General features: G+C 40.5%; 1 protein-coding gene across 1 annotated transcript in view; it reads right to left on the bottom strand.

Moving 5' to 3' along the window:
- ALDH1L1 (aldehyde dehydrogenase 1 family member L1) overlaps window positions 1–24120 on the bottom strand; it is a 146789-nt gene that overhangs the window by 100116 nt on the left and 22553 nt on the right. The window contains 1 exon segment of the mRNA XM_043588315.1: window positions 1834–1985. Coding sequence (XP_043444250.1) covers window positions 1834–1960 — 127 coding nt within the window. The 5' untranslated portion in view covers window positions 1961–1985.

Below are 24120 nucleotides of genomic sequence, written 5' to 3'. Positions count from 1 at the left end.
CCCTGCTCTCCCAGGTTCCTGTCTGACCCCTGAAGGCTAAGCTCTTCTCCTCACCCCTCCCAAAGCCTCACCATGCTGTCCCCAAGCTTCTGTCCTCCACCCTTCAACCACTTTCTGGGATGGCAGCTGGGACCCTACAAACTGCATTCCTGCTTCGTCAAATACTCCCTGTCAAGCACTGCCAATAAGGGGTAATGGAGGGACACTAAAAGGTTGAGGGGAAGGGGAAAGTGAGGGAGGTGGGGTTTGCTCCTTTCTGTCAGGTTCCTGTCCTGAGAGCCCCACCCAACCATGCCACCTCACTTCTTAACCCCAGCTGCAGCAGTGCTTTCCCAGAGGAGCAGCTGGATTAATTTGCCGTTTTCCCAACATCTGCAGAATTACCCAAACGTACACTTTCCTCCCATCATGTCTGCCTTCCAAAGTCTGGGTCTCAGCTTGCCAGCACCCCCACCTGCACCTGCCCAGTTACCAACACCTAGGAGCACCATGCAGTCCTCATGGGTCTGAATTCCAGCCCCAAGCTTCCGAGATTTAGAAGCCACAGCTTCCTTCTACTTCCCCCGCCTGGGAGGTGGCAGCTGCCAGCTGCATTCACTACCCTGATAGCTTGGAGTTCCCTTTTGCCTGCCCCTCTTCAGCACGTAATGAACACATCCCCATCCTGGGTTCTCCATTAGAACATCCATCCTGATAACTGGTCCCCAACTAGACCTGACCCACTCTGTAGCCCCCTCTGCCTCTGCCCTGCATTTGGGGACGTTGAGGGAACGTGGGATCAAAGTGAGCCGACTGGACTGTGCTTGCAAAAGCTGTCCACACTATGACCAAGGAATACTTCTGCAAGACATCCAAGGTCAGGGTCAAGAAGCAGCCCCACCCAGGCTCCATCTGGGTCCAGACTCATAGACTGGTATCAGTAGTCACTTAGTGGCTGGTATCAGGGTTCATTTTGTGGTGAGTTCGGGTTGTATCACAGATCACACTGGGGTCAAGTCCAAGAGTGTGCACTGGCTAGCATCATGATGATGCTGGAGCTGGTTCCAGGGGTCCGCCTATGCTTTTCAGTCTAGAGAGATTATTTCTATGAACCATACCCCTGTGCCTGACCAGCCCCACAAGGCTCCTTTCCCAATCTGGCCTTCCATTTTTAAGCCCCACTTTATATTCTGCATCCATCTGGCCCAAGAAGGACTTATGAATGTCCCTGGAGGGTCTTTTCATTTGAGCTGAGCACCCCTCCTTCCTCCCCTGGGTTCCTGCTGTGCTGCTGATGTTCCCAGCCCAGAGGCTAGTGATTGTCAAACAGTGCTCCTCCAAGAGCCAGAGGCTCAGCCTCACCTGAGAACTTGTTAGAAATGCAGATTCTCAGACCCCACCCATCTCTCTAAACAAACTCCCAGGGCAGGGCTCAGGACTGGGCATAACAGGCACTCCCAGTGATGGGGATATGGTGCACATTCATATCTGAGAACACTGTCCTGCAGTGTCTCACACCTAGCAGCCCTTTCAGAGCCTGATGCTGGGGTCAGAGAAGCCTGGAATAGTCAGAGAGCAGGGCCCTGGGAGCAGGCCAGGCTTCTCCATGGCCCTTCTCCAGGACACAACCCCCACCCCATGATCAGGTGGGGAAGGGACTTTTACTTTGTTCCAGAAAATCCCAGCAGCCAGTTGGTGCCTGAGCAGGATTCAAGGTGGAGTATGTACAGCTGCCTCCAGCCAGGGATGCCCACAAACAACACAAGACCCTCCAATCATCTGCTCCCACCCACCACCCATTGCTACCTGCCTGCCCGGGCACCCCCTTTCCCTGCTCTTGGGCCACGCACTCACCCAGGGGATCCGCCTTTCCATCCTTGTCTGGGACAGTGAAAACGCCCACAACCTCATGTCCCTCCTTCCGCAGGTGACAGTAAACTTCCTGGCCAAACAGGCTCTGCCCAATCACGGCGATCTTCATGGCAGCAGGGATCTGTCAGAAGGATCTGGGGATGGAATAAGACTGCAGCATTAGACAGGGCTCACTGGCCTTGGAGAGCCAACCCTAGTCCAAGTGGGCAGCTGCACAGCACCTTGGCCACCCTGCCCTCCTCAACCACTTGGGGTTATCTCTGGGGCTCCCTGAGTATCAGGACGCTGCAGGGAGTCGCTACTGTGAAAGGGACCAGAGGAGAAAGTTCTGCAAGGGATGGATTTTAGATGCCACAGTAGGTGAGTTGCATGGAGATTGGAGAATTAGGGATTTCTCCTTGAAACTTCCCAAGTTGGCATGGAACACTGAGAGTTGAGTCCTCTGAGATATATATTTTTTAACTGTTTAAATATGTATTCATTTTTGAGAGAAAGAGAGAGAGAGAACAGGGCAGGGGCAGAGAGATAGGGAGACACAGAATCTGAAGCAGGCTCCAGGCTCTGAGCTGTCAGCACGGAGCCCGACATGGGGTTCAAACCCACAAACTGCAAGATCATGACCTGAGGCGAAGTCAGATGCTTAACTGACTGAGTCACCCAGGCGTCCCTGAACACAGGTTCTTAAACTTCACATAGTACACTTTACCAAAATTTCCCTTTATGATTAGTGGGTTTTGTATTCTACTTAAGAAATTGTTGCCTACTGACAGTTCATGAAGAAGTTCTGTCTTTTAAAATCTTTATTGTTTGACAAAGGAGCAAAGTCTACTCAATGGAGGAAAGAGAGCTTTTCAACAAATGTTGCTGGCACAACTGGACATCCACATGCAAAAATGTGAATCCAGGCACAGACCTTACACCCTTTTCAAATATTAACTCAAAATACATCACAGACCTAAATGTGAAATGCAAAATTCTGACTCCTAGAAGGTAACACAGAAGAAAATTTCATCACCTTGGTTATACAGTGAGTTTTAGATACAACATCGAAGGAACGATTTGTGAAGTAAACAATGGATGCACTCTCGCACATTGCTGATGGAATGCAAAATGACACAGTCACTTTGGAAGGCATTTTGGCAGTTTCTCACAAAACTAAACATACCATTACCATATGATCTAGCAACCACACTCTTTGGTCTTTACAAAAGGAGTTGTAAACTTACATACACATGAAAACCTGCACATGGATATGTATAGCAACTTTATTCATGATTTCCAAAACTTGGAAGCAACCAAAGTGTCTTCCTGTAGGTGAATGGATTGATAAACTGTGGGACATTCAGACAATAGGACTGAAAAGAAACGAGCTATCAAGCCATGAAAAGACATGGAGGAATCTTAAATGCATATTATCAAATGAAAAAAAGTCACTCTTAAAAGGCCACATAATGTAGGACTCTAACTTTATGATATTCTGGAAAAGGCAAAACCCCAATTTTTATTGGACACAATAAAAATCAGTGGCTAGCAGGAGTTGGAGAAGAGGAAAGGGATGAACTGGTGGAGCACAGGATCTTCAGGGAAGCAGAAACACCGTGTGATCCCATAATGATGAGTACGTATATTATGCTTTTGTCCAAACCCATATAACATGCAACACCAAGAGTAAACCCCAATGTACACTATGGACTCTGGGGGACACTGTGTGAGCATAGGTTCATCAACTGTAACAAATGTATCACTCTGGTGGGGGATGTTGGGATGGGGGGGTGTTGTATGTGGCAGAAGGCAGTGGAGATGTAAGAAATCTCTGTACCTTCCCTTTAATTTTGTTGCAAACTTTAAACTGCTCTAAAAAATAAAGTGTTAATTTTAAAAAGAGAGGTATTAGAAAAAACTTTATTGTTTTACGTTTTATATTTCATTGCATGCAATTCTTCTAGAATTTTTTGTGTATAGCAGGAAGTGGAAGTCCAGAGATATTTTTCCAGTACCATATATGAGTAAATCTATCTCTGGGCCTGTATTCTGTTCCATTGTCAGTTTGTCTATCTTAATGTTTATTATACCTTAAAAAGTTTTGTAATAATGGTAAAAAATATGTAATAGAGAATTTGCCATTTTAATAATTTCTAAATGTGCAGTTCAGAACTCTTTTACATTCACAGTATTGTGTAAGTATCACAACTATTTCATCACCCCAAACAGAAACTCTATGTTCATTAAGCAGTAACTTTCCATTAGCCACCAGTAGCCCCTGTTGGCCTCCAATCTACTTTCTGTCTCTGTAAATTTGCCCATACATGGTATCACATGTAAGTGAAATCATGTACCTGGCTTATTCCACTTAGCATAATGTTTTCAAGGTTTAAGCATGTTGTTTATAGCAGCACTTTCAACAATAGCCAAATTATGGAAAGAGCCTAAATGTCCATCAACTGATGAACGGATAAAGAAATTATGGATGGAGGAGGAGCCAAGATGGCAGACAGCATGGAAGTTTTTTGTGTGTCTCGTGTCCATGAAATACAGCCAGACCAACACTAAACCATCCTACCCACTTAGAAAACTGACTGGAGGATTAACACAACAATCTGCACAACCTGAACCACAGAATTCAGCAGGTACGTGGCACAGAGAAGTGGACTTGGGGAGCAAGAGGTGCAGGAAGGGAGGTGCTTTTGCTAGCGGAGAGAGGATGGAGACTGGGGAGTGGGGAGAGAATACGGGAAAAGCACCCCTCCCCAAAAGCAGCTGGAGATAAAGTGGAAAATTGGAAACAGCTGCAGGGACTAAACTAAAAAGGGAGAAAGGAGAAAGGAGAGGGTTTAAATTCCATTAAGACTGTAAACAAGGGGAGTGCAAAGTCTGCAACTCCGCAGCTCGATATCTGGCAGTGCTCTGGAGGGAAGGGCAAATCCCCAGGAACAGAATGGGGTCAGGGAGGATCTTGGGTCACACGGGGAAAAGCGGTTCCACTGCTGGAAAGACATTTGGTAGAGACTGTTGAAGCCACCTGGTCCCAGCAGACCCCAGAAAATGGCCACATTCGCTGGTGCTGGAACAAGGTCATTAAGAGTGAAGCCTAGTGCCAGATGTGTGTTGTGATCTTCCATAATCCCTGAAATGCTGCTGCTACACTATCTCATGAACTTTTTCTGGGGTGGGCTGGTACCTGGCCGCAGTGTCGGGGCACCAGCAGCAGAAGGGTCCAGCAGGTGTTCCTGGGTGCAACCAGCATTTGGCCATTGATTGGTGAGACCCTTCTGCAGAGGGGCAGGACAGGTCAAAGCCGCAGTCTTTTGGAAGTAAGGGGCTGGGGAAAGCAGCTGCATCTGAGACAAAACCCAGGAGAGAGGTAGTGCCTGGGGCCTGGTCACAAAGAGTGAAAAAGCAGGGAGTGGATGAAAGCTGAAGACAGAGGGTAGGTGCGTGATTGCTGATCTGGGAGAACAGACTGGGTAGCTGGGTGGAGGCATTTTCACCACCCCTGCCCATGCACATATGCACCTACGAGCTCCACAACAATCCATCCCAGTAGGCTACCAGCACCATCTAGTGGAAATCGGAGCCGTTACACTGAGCCCTGCCCAACTGGGCCAACTTCACTCTTCAGGAACACAAGACTCACCGCCGGCTTAGTTTATGGACTATAAAGCACTACGTAGACTGACTTTTAGGGGAAAAGAAAGTAATTTCAGTCCTATTTCAATCTGTTAGCAGGTCCATCTATTCAATTTTCTTTCTTTTTTTTTCTCTTTTACACTTCTTTTTCTTGGATACAGAAAGAGAAAAAATTCATTTTAATTTTCAATTTTTATTAAAAATATTTTTATTTAACTTTTATTACTATATTTTTTACTTTTGTGTAAATTTTTTCAAATTCTATTTTACTTCCATTTTATTTTAGTCTACTTCAGTGTATTGATCTTTTCAGATTTTCAAACAATTGCTTTTTTCTTTTTCTTTTACTGTTTTTTGTTTCTTTTCTTTTTCTTGAAAGCAGAGAGAGAAAAACTTCATTTTTACCTTCAATTTCTATTAAAAATATTTTTCTTTAATTTTTTACTATATTTTTTGCCTTTATGTAAATTTTTTCAAAATCTATTTTACTTCCATCATTTTGTTTTAGTCTACTACAGTGTATTCACTTTTTCAAATTTTCAAATGATTTCCTTTTTTCCTTTATTTTCCTTTTTCTTCTTTCTTTTTTTGTTTCTTTTCTTTCTCTTGAATATAGAAAAAGAAAAATTCATTTTTATTTTTAATTTTTAATAAAATATTTCTTTAATTTTGTCTACTATATTCTTTACTTCTGTGTATATTTTTTTTTTATAAAAAATTTTTTTTTCAACGTTTATTTATTTTTGGGACAGAGAGAGACAGGGCATGAACGGGGGAGGGGCAGAGAGAGAGGGAGACACAGAATCAGAAACAGGCTCCAGGCCCTGAGCCATCAGCCCAGAGCCCGACGCGGGGCTCGAACTCACGGACCGCGAGATCGTGACCTGGCTGAAGTCGGACGCTTAACCGACTGCGCGACCCAGGTGCCCCTGTGTATATTTTTTCAAATTTTATTTTACTTCCATCATCTCATTTTAGTCTACTTCAGTGTATTCATTTTTTGAAATTCTCAAACGATTTCCTTTTTTTTTCCTTTTTCCTCCCCTTTTTTCTCTAATCTGTCAAACCACTTTCAACACCCAGACCAAAACACACCTAGGATCTAGCATCATTTATTCGATTTGTGTGTGGGGGGAGTTAATTTTTTAATTTTAATTTTTTTAATTTTAATTTTTCTACCTCATTAATTCCTTTTCTCCCTTCAAAATGACAAAACAAAGGAATTCACCCCAAAAGAAAGAGCATGAAGAAACGACAGCCAGGGATTTAACCAACACAGATACAAGCAAGATGTCTGAACCAGAATTTAGATACTGGCTGAATATTCTGCCATATTCAGAATATTCTGCCATATTCAGAATATTCTGCCAATATTCTGATACTACCAGAATAAGAATACTAGCTGGAGTTGAAAATAGATTAGAATCACTTTATGCAGGGATAAAAGACATAAAAAATAGCCAGAATGAAATTAAAAATGCTATAACTGAGCTGCAATCATGGATGGATGCAGCGGCGGCAAGGATGGATGAGGCAGAAAAGAGAATCAGTGATATAGAGGACAAACTTATAGAGAATAGTGAAGCACAAAAAAAGAGGGAGATTAAGGCAAAAGAGCATGATTTAAGAATTAGAGAAATCAGTGACTCAGTAAAAAGGAACAACATCAGAATCATAGGGGTCCTAGAAGAGGAAGAGAGAGAAATAGGGGTAGAAGGGTTATGTAAGCAAATCATAGCAGAAAACTTTCCTAACCTGGGGAAAGACACAGACATCAAAATCCAGGAAGCAGAGGACCCCCATTAGATTCAACAAAACCTGACCATCAACAAGGCATATCATAGTCAAATTCACAAAATACTCAGGTAAGGAGAGAATCATGAAAGCAGCAAGGGAAAAAAAAGTCTCTAACCTACAAGGGAAGGCAGATCAGGTTTGCAGCAGACCTATCCACAGAAAGTTGGCAGGCCAGAAAGGAGTGGCGGGATATATTCAGTGTGCTGAATCAGAAAAATATGCAGCCAAGAATTCTTTATCCAGCAAGGCTGTCATTCAAAATAGAAGGAGAGATAAAAAGTTTCCCAGACAAACAAAAATTAAAGGAGTTTGTGACCACTAAACCAGCCCTGCAAGAAATTTTAAGGGGGACTCTCTGAGGGGAGAAAAGATATATATATATATATATATATATATATATATATATATATATATCTCAAGAGCAACAAAGATTAAAAAGGACCAGAGAACACCACCAGAAACTCCAACTCTACAAGCATCATAATGGCAATAAATTCATATCTTTCAGTACTCACTCTAAATGTCAATGGACTCAATGCTCCAATTAAAAGACAGAGAGTAACAGAATGGATAAGAAAACAAGATCCATCTATATGCTGTTTACAAGAGACCCACTTTAGACCTAAAGACACCTTCATATTGAAAATAAGGGGATGGAGAACCATCTATCATGCTAATGGTCAACAAAAGAAAGCCAGAGTAGCCATACTTATATCAGACAATCTAGACTTTAAAATAGACTGTATCAAGAGATGCAGAAGGGCATTATATCATAATCAAGGGGTCCATCCACCAAGAAGACCTAACAATTGTAAAAATTTATGCACCAAATGTGAGAGCATCCAAATATATACATCAATTAATCACAAACATAAAGAAAGTCACCGATAGTAATACCATAATAGTAGGAGGCTTCAACACCCCATTCATCGCAATAGATCATCAAATCAAAAAATCAACAAGGAAACAATGGCTGTGAATGACACACTAGACCAGATGGACTTAACAGATATATTCAGAACATTTCATCCTAAAGCAGCAGAATATACATTCTTCTCCAGTGCACATGGAACATTCTCCAGAATAGACCATATACTGGGACACAAATCAGCCCTAATTAAGTACAAAAAGATCGAGATCATACCGTGCATATTTTCAGACCACAATGCTACAAAACTCGAAATCAACCACAAGAAAAAATTTGGAAAGGTAACAAATACTTGGAGACTGAAGAACATCCTACTAAAGAATGAATGGGCTAACCAAACAGTTAAAGAGGAAATTAAAAAGTATATGGAAGTCAATGAAAATGATAACACCACAACCCAAAACCTCTGGGACGCAGCAAAGGCAGTCATAAGAGCAAAGTGTATAGCAATCCAGGCCTTTCTAAAGAAGGAAGAAAGATCTCAGATACACAACCTAACCTTACACCTTAAGGAAGCGGAAAAAGAACAGCAAAGAAAACCCAAAACCAGCAGAAGACAGGAAATAATAAAGATTAGAGCAGAAATTAATGCTATCGAAACCAAAAAAACAGTAGAACAGATCAATGAAACCAGAAGTTGCTTCTTTGAAAGAATTAACAAAATTGATAAACCACTAGCCAGTCTGATCAAAAAGAAAAAGGAAAGGACCCAGATAAATAAAATAAACAATGAAAGAGGAGAGATCACAACCAACACAGCAGAAATAAAGACAATAATAAAAGAATATTATGACCAATTATATGCCAATAAAATGGGCAATATGGAAGAAATGGACAAATTCCTAGAAACATATACACTACAAAAACTGAAACAGAAAGAAATAGAAAATTAGAACAGACCCATAACAAGTAAGGAAATCGAATTAGTAATCAAAAATCTGCCAAAAAACAAGAGTCCAGGACCAGATGGCTTTCCAGGGGAATTCTACCAAACATTTAAGGAAGAGTTAACACCTATTCCTCGAAGCTTCTCCAAAAAATAGAAATGGAAGGAAAACTTCCAAACTCATTTTATGAAGCCAGCATTACCTTGATTCCAAAACCAGACAGAGACCCCACTAAAAAGGAAAACTATAGACCAAGTTCCCTGATGAACATAGATGCAAAAATCCTCAACAAGATATTAGCCAAACAGCTCCAAATTATTACATTAAAAAAATTGTTCACCACGATCAAGTGGGATTTATACCTGGGATGCAGGGCTGGTTGAGTACCTGCAAAACAATTAACATGATTCATCACATCAATAAAAGAAAGGACAAGAACCATATGATCCTCTCAATAGATGCTGGGAAAGCACTTGACAAAATACAGCATCCTTTCTTGATAAAAACCCTCAAGAAAGTATGGATAGAAGGAGCATACCTCGAGATCATAAAAGCCATATATGAACGACCCAACACTAATATCATCCTCAACAGGGAAACACTGACAACTTTCCCCCTAAGGTCAAGAACAAGACAGGGATGTCCACTCTCACCACTGTTATTCAACATAATATTGGAAGTCTTAGCCTCTGCAATCAGACAACACAAAGGAATAAAAGGCATCCAAATCAGCCAGGAGGAGGTCAAATTTTCACTCTTCACAAATGACATAATACTCTATATGGCAAACCAAAAGATTCCACCAAAAAACTGCTAGAATTGATTCATGAATTCAGCAAAGTTGCAGGATATAAAATCAATGCACAAAAATCAGTTACATTCCTATATACCAACAATGAAGTCACAGAAAGAGAAATCAAGGAATCGATCCCATTTACAGTTGCACCAAAAACCATAAAATACCTAGGAATAAATCTAACCAAAGAGGTGAAAAATCTATACACTGAAAACTCTAGAAAGCTTATGAAAGAAATTGAAGAAGACACCAAAAAATGGAAAAAGATTCCATGCTCCTGGATAGGAAGAACAAATATTGTTAAATGTCAATACTACCCAAGGCAATCTACATATTCAATGCAGTCCCTATCAAAATAACACCAGCATTCTTCACAGACCTAGAGCAAATAATCCCAAAATATGTATGGAACCAGAAAAGACCCCAAATAGCCAAAGCAATCTTGAAAAAGAAAACCAAAGAAGGAGGCATCACAATCCCAGACTTACTACATCTCAGGCTATACTTACTATACTTACTTACTATACTATACTTACTTACTATACTATACTATACTTACTATACTATACTTACTATATCCCAGGCTATACTACAAAGTTGTAATCATCAAGACAGTATGGTACTGGCACAAGAACAGACACTCAGATCAATGGAACAGAATAGAGAACCCAGAAATGGACCCACAAACGTATGGCCAACTAATCTTTGACAAAGCAGGAAAGAATGTCCAATGGAATAAAGACAGTCTCTTCAGCAAGTGGTGCTGGGAAAACTGGACAGCGACATGCAGAAGAATGAACCTGAACCACAATACTGCCTTATTTCGCTTAGCATAATACCCTCTAGCTCTAAGCAGGTCATTGCAAATGGCAAGATTTCATTCTCTCTCTCTCTCTCTCTCTCTCTCTCTCTCTCTCTTTTTTTATGGATATCTAATTTAATTCAGTTTTTTATTTTTTAAAATTTACGTCCAAACTAGTTAGCATATAGTGAAACAATGATTTCCAGAGTAGATTCCTTAGTGCCCCTTACCCCTAGTAACCCGCAGTTTGTTCTCCACATTTATGAGTCTCTTCTGTTTTGTCCCCCTCCCTGTTTTTGTACTATTTTTGTTTCCCTTCCCTTATGTTCATCTGTTTTCTCTCTTAAAGTGCTCATATGAGTGAAGTCATATGATGTTTGTCTTTCTCTGACAGAATAATTTCACTTAGCATAATACCCTCCAGGTCCATCCATGTAGTTGCAAATGGCAAGATTTCATTCTTTTTGATTGCTGAATAATACTCCATTGTGTATATATACGCCAAATCTTCTTTATCCATTCATTCATCGATGGACATTTGGGCTCTTTCCATACTTTGGCTATTGTTGATAGTGCTGCTATAAACATGAGGATGCATGTGTCCCTTCAAAACAGCACACCTATATCCCATGGATAAACGCCTAGTAGTGCAATTGCTGGGTCGTAGGGTCATTCTATTTTTAATTTTCTGAGGAACCTCCATACTGTTTTCCAGAGTGGCTGCACCAGCATGCATTGCCACCAACAATGCAAAAGAGATCCTCTTTCTCTGCATTCTTGCCAACATCTGTTGTTGCCTGACTTGTTAATGTTAGCCTTTCTGACAGGTGTGAGGTGTTATCTCATTGTGGTTTTGATTTGTATTTCCCTGATAATGAGTGATGTTGAGTAGTTTTTCATGTGGCAGTTGGCCATCTGGATGTCTTCTTTGGAGAAGTGTCTATTCATGTCTTTTGCCCATTTCTCCACTGGATTATTTGTTTTTTGGGTGTTGAGTTTGATAAGTTCTCTGTAGATTTTGGATACTAACCCTTTATTGATATGTCATTTGCAAATATCTTCTCCCATTCTGTAGGTTGCATTTTAGTTTTGTTGATTGTTTCCTTTGCTGTGTAGAATCTTTTTGTTTTGATGAGGTCCCAGTAGTTCATTTTTGCTTTTGTTTCCCTTGCCTCTGGAGGCGTGTTGAGTAAGAAGTTGCTGTGGCCAAGATCAAAGAGTTTGAGTTTTTGTGTATGGTGTGAGAAAGTGGTCCAGGTTCACTCTTCTGCATGTTGCTGTCCAGTATTCCCAGCACCACTTGCTGAAGAGACTGTCTTTATTCCATTGGATATTCTTTCCTGCTTTGTCAAAGATTAGTTGGCCATATGTTTGTGGGTCCATTTCTGGGTTCTCTATTCTGTTCCATTGATATGAGTGTCTGTTCTTGTGCCAGTACCATACTGTCTTGATGACTTCAACTTTGTAGTATAGCCTGAAGTCTGGGATTGTGATGCCTCCTTCTTTGGTTTTCTTTTTCAAGATTGCTTTGGCTATTTGGGGTCTTTTCTGGTTCCATACATATTTTGGGATTATTTGCTCTAGGTCTGTGAAGAACGCTGGTGTTATTTTGATAGGGACTGCATTGAATATGTAGATTGCTTTGGCTAGTATTGACATTTAACAATATTTGTTCTTCCTATCCAGGAGCATGGAATCTTTTTCCATTTTTTTGGTGTCTTCTTCAATTTCTTTCATAAGCTTTCTAGAGTTTTCAGTGTATAGATTTTTCACCTCTTTGGTTAGATTTATTCCTAGGTATTTTATGGGTTTTGGTGCAACTGTAAATGGGATCGATTCCTTGATTTCTCTTTCTGTGACTTCATTGTTGGTGTATAGGAATGCAACCGATTTCTGTGCATTGATTTTATATAAGATTTCATTTTCTTTTATGGCTCAGTAATATTCCAGTGTGTGTGTGTGTGTGTGTGTGTGTGTGTGTATGTGTATACATATATATAACACATCTTTTTTTTTTTTAATTTTTTTTTCAATGTTTATTTATTTTTGGGACAGAGAGAGACAGAGCATGAACGGGGGAGGGGCAGAGAGAGAGGGAGACACAGAATCGGAAACAGGCTCCAGGCTCTGAGCCATAAGCCCAGAGCCCGACGCGGTGCTCTAACTCATGGACCGCAAGATCGTGACCTGGCTGAAGTCAGACGCTTAACCAACTGCGCCACCCAGGCGCCCCTATACCACATCTTCTTTATCCATTCATCAGTCAATGGACATTTGGGCTGCTCCAATAATTTGGCTGCTGTTGATAATGTTGCTATAAATATCATGGTGCATGTATCCCTTCGTGTTTTCTATTCTGTTCCATGGATCTATGTGCCTATGTTTGTACCAGTACCATACTGTCTTCATCACAATACCTTTGTAATAGAAGTTGAAGCCTGGAATTATGATGCCTACAGCTTTCCCTTCTTCTTCAAGGCTGCTTTTAGTTATTTGGGGTCTTTTGTTGCTCTATACAAACTTTACAATGGTTTGTTCTACCTCCGTGAAAAATACCATTGGTATTTTGATCGGGGTTGCATTAAATGTGTAGACTGCTTTGGGTAGTATAGATTTTTAAAAAATTTTTTTAATCTTTATTTTTGAGAGAGAGACAGAGTGTGAGCAGGGGAGGAGCAGAGAGAGAGGGAGACACAGAATCCAAAGCAGGCTCCAGACCGAGCTGTTAGCACAGAGCCCGACGTGGGGCTCGAACTCACAAACCATGAGATCATGACCAGAGCCGAAGTCGGATGCTCAACCAACTGAGCCACCCAGGTGTCCCTGGGTAGTATAGATATTGTTAACAATATTTTTTCTTCTAATCCATGAGCAAGGAATGTCTTCCCATTTCTTTATATCATCTTCAATTTCTTCCATCAGTGTTTTATAGTTTTCAAAATACAGATCTTTTACCTCTTTGGTTAGATTTATTCCTAAATATCTTATTGTTTTTGGTGTAATTGTGAATGGGATTGATTCCTGAATTTCACTCTCTGCAGCCTCATTATTGATGTAAAAATGCAACAGATTTCTCTGTTGATTTTGTATCCTGCAACTTTACTGAATTTTTTAATTAGTTATAGCAACTTTTGGTGGAGTGTTTGGGTTTTTTCATGTGGAGTATCATCTTGTCTGCAAATAGTGAAAGTTTGACTTCTTCCCTGCTAATTCAGATGCCTTTTTGATGTCTTATTGCTGTGACTAGGACTTTTAGTACTATGTTAAATAACCATGGTGAGAGTGGACATTGTTTTCTTCTTAAAGGAAAAGTTCTCCATTTTTCCCCATTGAGGATGATATTAGTTGTGGGCTTTTTTTATATGGCTTTTATGATGTTGAGGTATGTTGCATCTATCCCTACTTTGTTGATAGTTTTTATCAAGGATGGATGTGGTACTCTGTCAAATGCTTTTTCTGCCTATATTGAAATGATCTTTCGGTTTTTACCCTTTCCTTTATTACTGTCGTGTATCATGTTGATTGATTTGTGAATTCTGAACCACCCTTGCAACCCAGCAATAAATCCCACTTGATCGTGGTGAATGAGTTTAATGTATTTATGGATTTGATTTGCTAGTATTTTGTTGAGAAGTTTTCCATCTATGTTCACCAGGGATATTGGCCTGTAGTTCTCTTTTTTAGTGGAGTCTTTATCTGATTTTGGTATTCAGGTAATGCTGGTCTCATAGAAGGAGTTTGGAAGTTTACCTTCATTGCTATTTTTGGAATAGTTTGAGAAGAACATTTGGTAGAGTTTTTCTTTAAATGTTTAGTAGAGTTCACCTGTGAAGCCATCTGGCCCTGGACTCTAGTTTGTTGGGAGTTTTTTATTACTGATTTAATTTCTTTGCTGTTTATCAGTCTGTTGTTTTCTATTTATTCCTGTTTCAGTTTTGGTAGTTTATGTTTCTAGAAACTTACCTATTTTTTCTAGGTTGTCCAATTTGTTGGCATATAGTTTTTCTTTTTTTTTTTAAAGATTAAAAAAAATTTTTTTTAATGTTTATTTATTATTGAGAGACAGAGAGAGACAGAGCATGAGCAGGGGAGGGGCAGCAACAGGAGACACAGAATCTGAAGCAGGCTCCAGGCTCTGAGTGGTCAGCACAGAGCCCGACGCAGGGCTCAAACTCATAAACCGTGAGATCATGACCTGAGCCAAAGTCAGATGTTTAACTGAGCCACCCAGGTGCCCCGCATATAGTTTTTCATAATATTCTCTTATAATTGTTTGTATTTCTGTGGTGTTGATTGTTACTTCTATCTTATGTAAATTTTTTCTTGTGGTTGACTTCCAGTTTCATAGCAAAACTGAATAAATGGTAAAAAAAAAAAAAAAAGAAAGTCCATCTAAATTGAAATGGAAGAACTAAAACTCACTATCTGTAGCTGACACAATATTATATATAAAAAGGCCTAAAGACTCCACAAAAAAAATTAATTAAAAAATTGCAATCCCTAACACGATAACACCAGCATTCTTCACAGACCTAGAATACACAATCCTAAAATTTGCATGAAACCAGAAAAGACCCCAAATAGCCAAAGCAATCTTGAAAAAGAAAACTAAGATGGAGGCATGACAATCCCAGACTTCAGGCTATACTACAAAGCTGTAACCATCAAGACAGTATGGTACTGGCACAAAAATAGACACTCAGATCAATGGGACAGAATAGAGAACCCAGAAGTGGGTTACCACATGCAAAAAAAATGATGGCTAGACCATTGTCTTACACCGTACACAAAATTCAACTCAAAATGGATTATAACAATTTGAATGTAAGACCTGAAACCAAACACGGCAGAGAAGTAGGGGGATCCATACGTCCCACGTCTCTCAAACAAAGAAGTGTAGAAGCCAAAAGACTTTGAACACCAGAGCCTGGGAGGAAAAGAGACTGAATCTACTAGGAAGAAAATTGGAAAGCTGGAAAAAAGATAGGTGGGTAACTGCGAACTGGAGGAGATTAAAAAAGGCTATGTGGGCATGGAGGGGAGGGACCCCCTTCTGCGGAGAGACAAAGGGAAGAGAAAGAGTGGCTAGGGAAGTGTAGGACCATTGCTGGACAGGAGAAAGCCCTCAGACTGAGACTGAGAAGGATGCAATCTCTAAATGCTGGGCTTTCTCCAGACTGGGGCCGGCTCCCTGTTCACACACCTGGGGAGGTGGGGAGCCAGGCCTGGGTGAGGTGGTAGGTCAGAGGCTCAGTGCAGAGCTGGAGAAAGTGGTTCCCTCCCTGGAGGGCTGCATGATACCACAGAACCTGCCTGAGTCCTCCACCCCCCCCCCCCCTTGGGCACAGTGGCTGGGCCTAGGGCACAGTCTGCAGAAGGATAAGGCAGCCGTTTCCCTGGAGTGATGTGGGAAAAGACAAAGCCTGCCTGTGTCCACCACCTCGGGGGCTGGCGGCGAGGGAAGCAGCTCTCAGTTCACAATAGAAGTCAGTCCTCCCTGTAGTGTGCCGGCACAGACACAGCCAACTGGGACCACATATTGCTGCACTGAGAGGTGCTTCCCCAGCACCAGAGCACATGGGGTGGGACTATGAGTCCTAGCCAAGAGCAGCGTCAGGGGAGTTGGTGGAGCAAGAAGGACCACCACTGTCTGCACCTGCAGCATAGTGAGGACGACTCAGAGTCCACTGGGTCTGGCTCTGTGCAAAAGAGACTGGGAGATCACCATCCCCACCCCACCCCCCGGCCCACCACCACCACCACCACCACCACCATCACCACCACCATCACCACCACCAAGGTGGGGCCTCAGGGATAACTCCCAGGGCCCATAGTGGAGGTGGGTCCAGAAAACGCCAATCCACACCCCCTTGTACTGGGTAACTGCATATCTACCGGAACGGCACAGACCCTGCAAACAGCTACACCTGACAAGCGATGCAGCATTGCCTGGATTAACTCTAGGTCTATTCTGGATATATAGATATACTCTCCCCCCCCCCCCCCCCCGCCATTTCTCCTCCTTATCTCTTCCCTCCCCTGGGCTGGTGACTGTCTGAACAGGCACATTTAATCCATTGTCTTGATACATGTTCTACACCTCCTTCTTTATACTCCTTTCTCTCTCTCTGGAATAAATCAAGCCATATAGTTTCCCTGAATAATTTTATCTTTGCTTCGTTTTCCCCACCTCCTTCTTTATTTTCCTTTCTCTCTCTCTCTCTCTCTCTCTCTCTCTCTCTCTCTCTCTCTCTCGGAATTCAGCCTTTTTGTCTCTCTGCCAAATCAAAGTTTATTCCCCACCCCACCCCTCCAGTTACATTTGTTTCTTTGTATATGTTCTTCCATCAGCACTGCCTAAACCCTTTTCATTACTTATAGTCGGTGTTTGGGGGCTTTTTTTTTTTTTTAAGTCTTGAGGTTTTTATTTTTGTTTGTTTTTTGTTATTTGTGTGTTTGCGTGTTTTTTGTCTCCTATTTGTCTATCTGTTTTCCTTTACAGGGCTACTCCAATGAACAAATAAAAGGACACCTGGTGGAGTGTATAAAATATTACTACGAGTAGGGTAATAAAATAACCAAAGTCACAATAACAGTATGTGACGATCCCTGAAAAAACACCTCCTGAAGGGCCACACCCTAGACAGTGTATGACCCTCCATTAATATAGCAGTGCTCACAGGTGCAGAGCACACAAGCTTTTAAAATGCATCAGGGGCAGAAAACTAGCTAAAATGACAAAACAGAAGAATTCTCCTCAAAGAAACTCCAGGAGGTAGTGACAGCTAACGAATTGATCAAAACCAATATAAGCAATATAACAGAACAAGAATTTAGAATAACAGTTATAAACTTAATCACTGGGCTTTAAAAAAGCATACAGGACAGCAGAGAATCTATTGCTACAGAGATCAAGGGACTAAGAAATAGTCATGATGAATTTTTAAAAATGCTATAAATGAGGTGCAAAATAAAACGGAGGTGGCCATAGCACAGATTTAAGAGGCAGAGGAGAGAATAGGTGAATTAGAAGACAAAATTATGGAAAAAGAGGAAGCTGAGTAAAAGAGAGATAAAACGATCCAGGAGCATGAGGGGAGAATTAGAGAACTAAGTGATGTGATTAAACAGAACAATATCCATGTCATAGGAATCCAGAAGAAGGAGAGAGAGAGAAAGGGGCAGAAGGTGTACTTGAACAAATCACAGCTGAGAACTTCCCTGATTTGGGGAAGGAAACAGGCATTGAAATCCAGTGGCACAGAGAACTCCCTTCAGAAGGTAACTTGAATTGATCTTCTGCACGACATATCATAGGATAAAGGGACCTTAACATACAAAGGTAGACACATAAGTGTAGTAGCAGACAAATCTACTGAAACTTGGCAGGCCAGAAAGGAAAGCCAGGAAATAATCAACGTGATGAACAGAAAAAAAATATGCAGCCAAGAATCCTTTATCCAGCAAGTCTGTCATTCAGAATACAAAGAGAGATAAAGGTTTCCCCAAACAAACAAAAACTGAAGGAATTAGTCACCACTAAAGCAGCCCTACAAAAGATTCTAAGGGGGATTCTGTGAGTGAAATGTTGCAAGGACCACAAAGTATCAGAGACACAACTACAAGCATGAAACCTACAGGTATCACAATGACTCTAAACCCATATCTTTCTATAATAACACTGAATGTAAATGGACTAAATGCACCAACCAAAAGACATAGGGTATCAGAATGGGTAAAACAACAAGACCCATCTATTTGCTGTCTATAAGAGACTCATTTTAGACCCGAGGACACCTTCAGATTGAGAGTGAGGGGATGGAGAACTATTTATCATACTACTGAAAGTCGAAAGAAAGCTGGAGTAGCCATACTTATATCAGACAAATTAGACTTTAAATTAAAGGCTGTAACAAGAGATGAAGAAGGGCATTATATAATAATTACGGGGTCTATCCATCAGGAAGAGCTAACAATTATAAATGTCTATGCGCCGAATACGGGAGCCCCCAAATATATAAAACAATTACTCATAAACATAAGCAACCTTATTGATAAGAATGTGGTAATTGCAGGGGACTTACAGAAATGGATAGATCATCTAGACACACGGTCAATAAACAAGGGCCCTGAATGATACATTGGATCAGATGGACTTGACAGATCTATTTAGAACTCTGCATCCCAAAGCAACAGAATATACTTTCTTCTCGAGTGCACGTGGAACATTCTCTGAGATAGATTAAATACTGGGTCACAAAACAGCCCTTCATAAGTATACAAGAATTGAAATCATACCATGCATACTTTCAGACCACAATGCTATGAAGCTTGAAATCAACCACAGGAAAGTCTCGAAAACCTCCAAAAGCATGGAGGTTAAAGAACACCCTACTAAAGAATGAGTGGGTCAACCAGGCCCACTCATTTTTTTAAATTCATCATTAATAGAGAAGAAATTAAAAAATATATGGAAACAAACGAAAATGAAAAGACAACAATCCAACCGCTTTGGGATGCAGCGAAGGCAGTCCTGAGAGGAAAATACATTGCAATCCAGGCCTATCTCAAGAAACAAGAAAAATCCCAAATACAAAATCTAACAGCACACCTAAAGGAACAGAAGCAGAACAGCAAAGACACCCCAAAACCAGCGGAAGAAGAGAAATAATAAAGTACGGAGCAGAAATAAACAACAGAGAATCTAAAAAAACCATAGAGCAATCAATGAAACCAAGAGTTGGGTTTTTGAAAAAATAAACAAAATTGATAAACCTGTAGCCACGCTTCTCAAAAAGAAAAGGGAGAGGACCCATATAGATAAAGTCATGAAGGAAAATGGAATTATGACAACCAACCCCTCAGAAATACAAGCAATTATCAGGGAATACTATGAAAAATTATATGCCAACAAACTGGACAACCTGGAAGAAATGGACAAATTCCTAAGCACCCACACACTTCCAAAACTCAAACAGGAAGAAACAGAATATTTGAACACACCCATAACCAGTGAAGAAATTGAATCAGTTATCAAAAATCTCCCAATAAATAAGAGTCCAGGTACAGATGGCTTCCTTGGGGAATTCTACCAGACATTTATTTATTTTATTTTATTTTTTTTGTTTGTTTGTTTTGCGACGTTTTTTTTAACTTTTTTTCAATATGTGAAATTTATTGTCAAATTGGTTTCCATACAACACCCAGTGCTCATCCCAAAAGGTGCCCTCCTCAATACCCATCACCCACCTTCCCCTACCTCCCACCTCGAATCAACCCTCAGTTTGTTCTCAGTTTTTAAGAGTCTCTTATGCTTTGGCTCTCTCCCACTCTAACTTCTTTTTTTTTTCCTTCCTCTCCCCCATGGGTTTCTGTTAAGTTTCTCAGGATCCACATAAGAGTGAAACCATATGGTATCTGTCTTTCTCTGTATGGCTTATTTCACTTAGCATCACACTCTCCAGTTCCATCCACGTTGCTACAAAGGGCCATGTTTCATTCTTTCTCATTGCCACGTAGTACTCCATTGTGTATATAAGCCACAATTTCTTTATCCATTCATCAGTTGATGGACATTTAGGCTCTTTCCATAATTTGGCTATTGTTGAGAGTGCTGCTATAAACATTGGGGTACAAGTGCCCCTATGCATCAGTACTCCTGTATCCCTTGGGTAAATTCCTAGCAGTGCTATTGCTGGGTCATAGGGTAGGTCTATTTTTAATTTTCTGAGGAACCTCCACACTGCTTTCCAGAGCGGCTGCACCAATTTGCATTCCCACCAACAGTGGAAGAGGGTTCCCGTTTCTCCACATCCTCTCCAGCATCTATAGTCTCCTGATTTGTTCATTTTGGCCACTCTGACTGGCGTGAGGTGATATCTGAGTGTGGTTGTGATTTGTATTTCCCTGATGAGGAGCGACGTTGAGCATCTTTTCATGTGCCTGTTGGCCATCCGGATGTCTTCTTTAGAGAAGTGTCTATTCATGTTTTCTGCCCATTTCTTCACTGGGTTATTTGTTTTTCGGGTGTGGAGTTTGGTGAGCTCTTTATAGATTTTGGATACTAGCCCTTTGTCCGATATGTCATTTGCAAATATCTTTTCCCATTCCTCGGTTGGCTTTTAGTTTTGTTGGTTGTTTCCTTTGCAGGGCAGAAGCGTTTTATCTTCATAGGGTCCCAGTAGTTCATTTTTGCTTTTAATTCCCTTGCCTTTGGGGATGCGTCAAGTAAGAGATGGCTACGGGTGAGGTCAGAGAGGTCTTTTCCTGCTTTCTCCTCTAGGGTTTTGATGGTTTCCTGTCTCACATTTAGGTCCTTTATCCATTTTGAGTTTATTTTTGTGAATGGTGTGAGAAAGTGGTCTAGTTTCAATCTTCTGCATGTTGCTGTCCAGTTCTCCCAGCAACATTTGTTAAAAAGACTGTCTTTTTTCCATTGGATCTGCTTTCCTGCTTTGTCAAAGATGAGTTGGCCATACGTTTGTGGGTCTAGTTCTGGGGTTTCTATTCTATTCCATTGGTCTATGTGTCTGTTTTTGTGCCAATACCATGCTGTCTTGATGATGACAGCTTTGTAGTAGAGGCTAAAGTCTAGGATTGTGATGCCTCTTGCTTTGGTCTTCTTCAAAATTACTTTGGCGATTCGGGGCCTTTTGTGGTTCCATATGAATTTTAGGATTGCTTGTTCCAGTTTTGAGAAAAAAGCTGGTGCAATTTTGATTGGGATTGCATTGAATTTGTAGATACTTTGGGTAGTATTGACATTTTGACAATATTTATTCTTCCAATCCATGAGAATGGAATGTTATTCCATTTCTCTATATCTTCTTCAATTTCCTTCATAAGCTTTCTATAGTTTTCAGCATACATCTTTGGTTAGATTTATTCCTAGGTATTTTATGCTTCTTGGTGCAATTGTGAATGGGATCAGTTTCTTTATTTGTCTTTCTGTTGCTTCATTGTTAGTGTATAAGAATGCAACTGATTTCTGTACATTGATTTTGTATCCTGCAACTTTGCTGAATTCATGTATCAGTTCTAGCAGACTTCTGGTGGAGTCTATCGATTTTCCATGCATAATATCATGTCATCTGCAAAAAGTGAAAGCTTGACTTCATATTTGCCAGTTTTGATGCCTTTGATTTCCTTTTGTTGTCTGATTGCTGATGCTAGAACTTCCAACACTATGTTAAACAACAGCGGTGAGAGTGGGCATCCCTGTCGTGTTCCTGATCTCAGGGAAAAAGCTCTCAGTTTTTCCCCATTGAGGATGATATTAGCTGTGGGCATTTCATAAATGGCTTTTATGATGTTTAAGTATGCTCCTTCTATCCCGACTTTCTGAAGTGTTTTTATTAAGAAAGGGTGCTGAATTTTGTCAAAAGCCTTTTCTTCATTGATTGACAGGATCATATGGCTCTTATCTCTTCTTTTATTAATGTGATGTATCACATTGATTGATTTGCAAATGTTGAACCAGCCCTGCAGCCCAGGAATGAATCCCACTTGATCATGGTGAATAATTCTTTTTATATGCTGTTGAATTCGATTTGCTAGTATCTTGCTGAGAATTTTTGCATCCACATTCATCAGGGATATTGGCCTGTAGTTCCCTTTTTTTTTACTGGGTCTCTGTCTGGTTTAGGAATCAAAGTAATACTGGCTTCATAGAATGAGTCTGGAAGTTTTCCTTCCCTTTCTATTTCTTGGAATAGCTTGAGAAGGATAGGTATTATCTCTGCTTTAAACGTCTGGTAGAACTCCCCTGGGAAGCCATCTGGTCCTGGACTCTTATTTGTTGGGAGATTTTTGATAACTGATTCAATTTCTTTGCTAGTTATGGGTCTGTTCAAGCTTTCTATTTCTTCCTGATTGAGTTTTGGAAGTGTGTGGGTGTTTAGGAATTTATCCATTTCTTCCAGGTTGTCCAGTTTGGTGCCATATAATTTTTCATAGTATTCCCTGATCATTGCTTGTATCTCTGAGGGATTAGTTGTCATAATTCCATTTTCATTCATGATTTTATCTATTTGGGTCATCTCCCTTTTCTTTTGAGAAGGCTGGCTAGAGATTTATCAATTTTATGTTTTCAAAAAAACAACTCTTGGTTTCATTGATCTGCTCTACAGTTTTTTTAGATTCTATATTGTTTATTTCTGCTCTGATCTTTATTATTTCTCTTCTTCTGCTGGTTTTGGGGTGTCTTTGCTGTTCTGCTTCTGTTCCTTTAGGTGTGCTGTTAGATTTTGTATTTGGGATTTTTCTTATTTCTTGAGATAGGCCTGGATTGCAATGTATTTTCCTCTCAGGACTGCCTTCGCTGCATCCCAAAGTGGTTGGATTGTTGTATTTTCATTTTCGTTTGTTTCCATATATTTTTTAATTTCTTCTCTAACTGCCTGGTTGACCCATTCATTCTTTAGTAGGGTGTTCTTTAACCTCCATGCTTTTGGAGGTTTTCGAGACTTTCCTGTGGTTGATTTCAAGCTTCATAGCATTGTGGTCTGAAAGTATGCATGGTATGATTTCAATTCTTGTATACTTATGAAGGGCTGTTTTGTGACCCAGTATGTAATCTATCGCAGAGAATGTTCCACGTGCACTCGAGAAGAAAGTATATTCTGTTGCTTTGGGATGCAGAGTTCTAAATATATCTGTCAGGTCCATCTGATCCAATGTATCATTCAGGGACCTTGTTTCTTTATTGACCGTGTGTCTAGATGATCTATCCATTTCTGTAAGTGGAGTGTTAAAGTCCCCTGCAATTACCACATTCTTATCAATAAGGTTGCTTATGTTTATGAGTAATTGTTTTATATATTTGGGGGCTCCCGTATTCGGCGCATAGACATTTATAATTGTTAGCTCTTCCTGATGGATAGACCCCGTAATTATTATATAATGCCCTTCTTCACCTCTTGTTAAAGCCTTTAATTTAAAGTCTAATTTGTCTGATATAAGTATGGCTACTCCAGCTTTCTTTCGACTTTCAGTAGTATGATAAATAGTTCTCCATCCCCTCACTCTCAATCTGAAGGTGTCCTCAGGTCTAAAATGAGTCTCTTGTAGACAGCAAATAGATGGGTCTTGTTTTTTTACCCATTCTGATACCCTATGTCTTTTGGTTGGTGCATTTAGTCCATTTACATTCAGTGTTAATATAGAAAAATATGGGTTTAGAGTCATTGTGATGTCCATAGGTTTCATGCTTGTAGCGATGTCTCTGGTACTCTGGTACTCTGTAGCGATGTCTCACAGGATCCCCCTTATAATCTCTTGTAGGGCTGGTTTAGTGGTGCGAATTCCTTCAGTTTTTGTTTGTTTGGGAAGACCTTTATCTCTCCTTCTATTCTAAATGACAGACTTGCTGGATAAAGGATTCTTGGCTGCATTTTTTTTTCTGTTCATCACATTGAAGATCTCCTGCCATTCC

This window comes from Prionailurus bengalensis, chromosome A2 (assembly GCF_016509475.1).
Source record: "Prionailurus bengalensis isolate Pbe53 chromosome A2, Fcat_Pben_1.1_paternal_pri, whole genome shotgun sequence".
NCBI lineage: Eukaryota > Metazoa > Chordata > Mammalia > Carnivora > Felidae > Prionailurus > Prionailurus bengalensis.
Note: the sequence above shows the minus strand (reverse complement) of the source record. Positions and strands in the feature narration are given on the sequence as shown.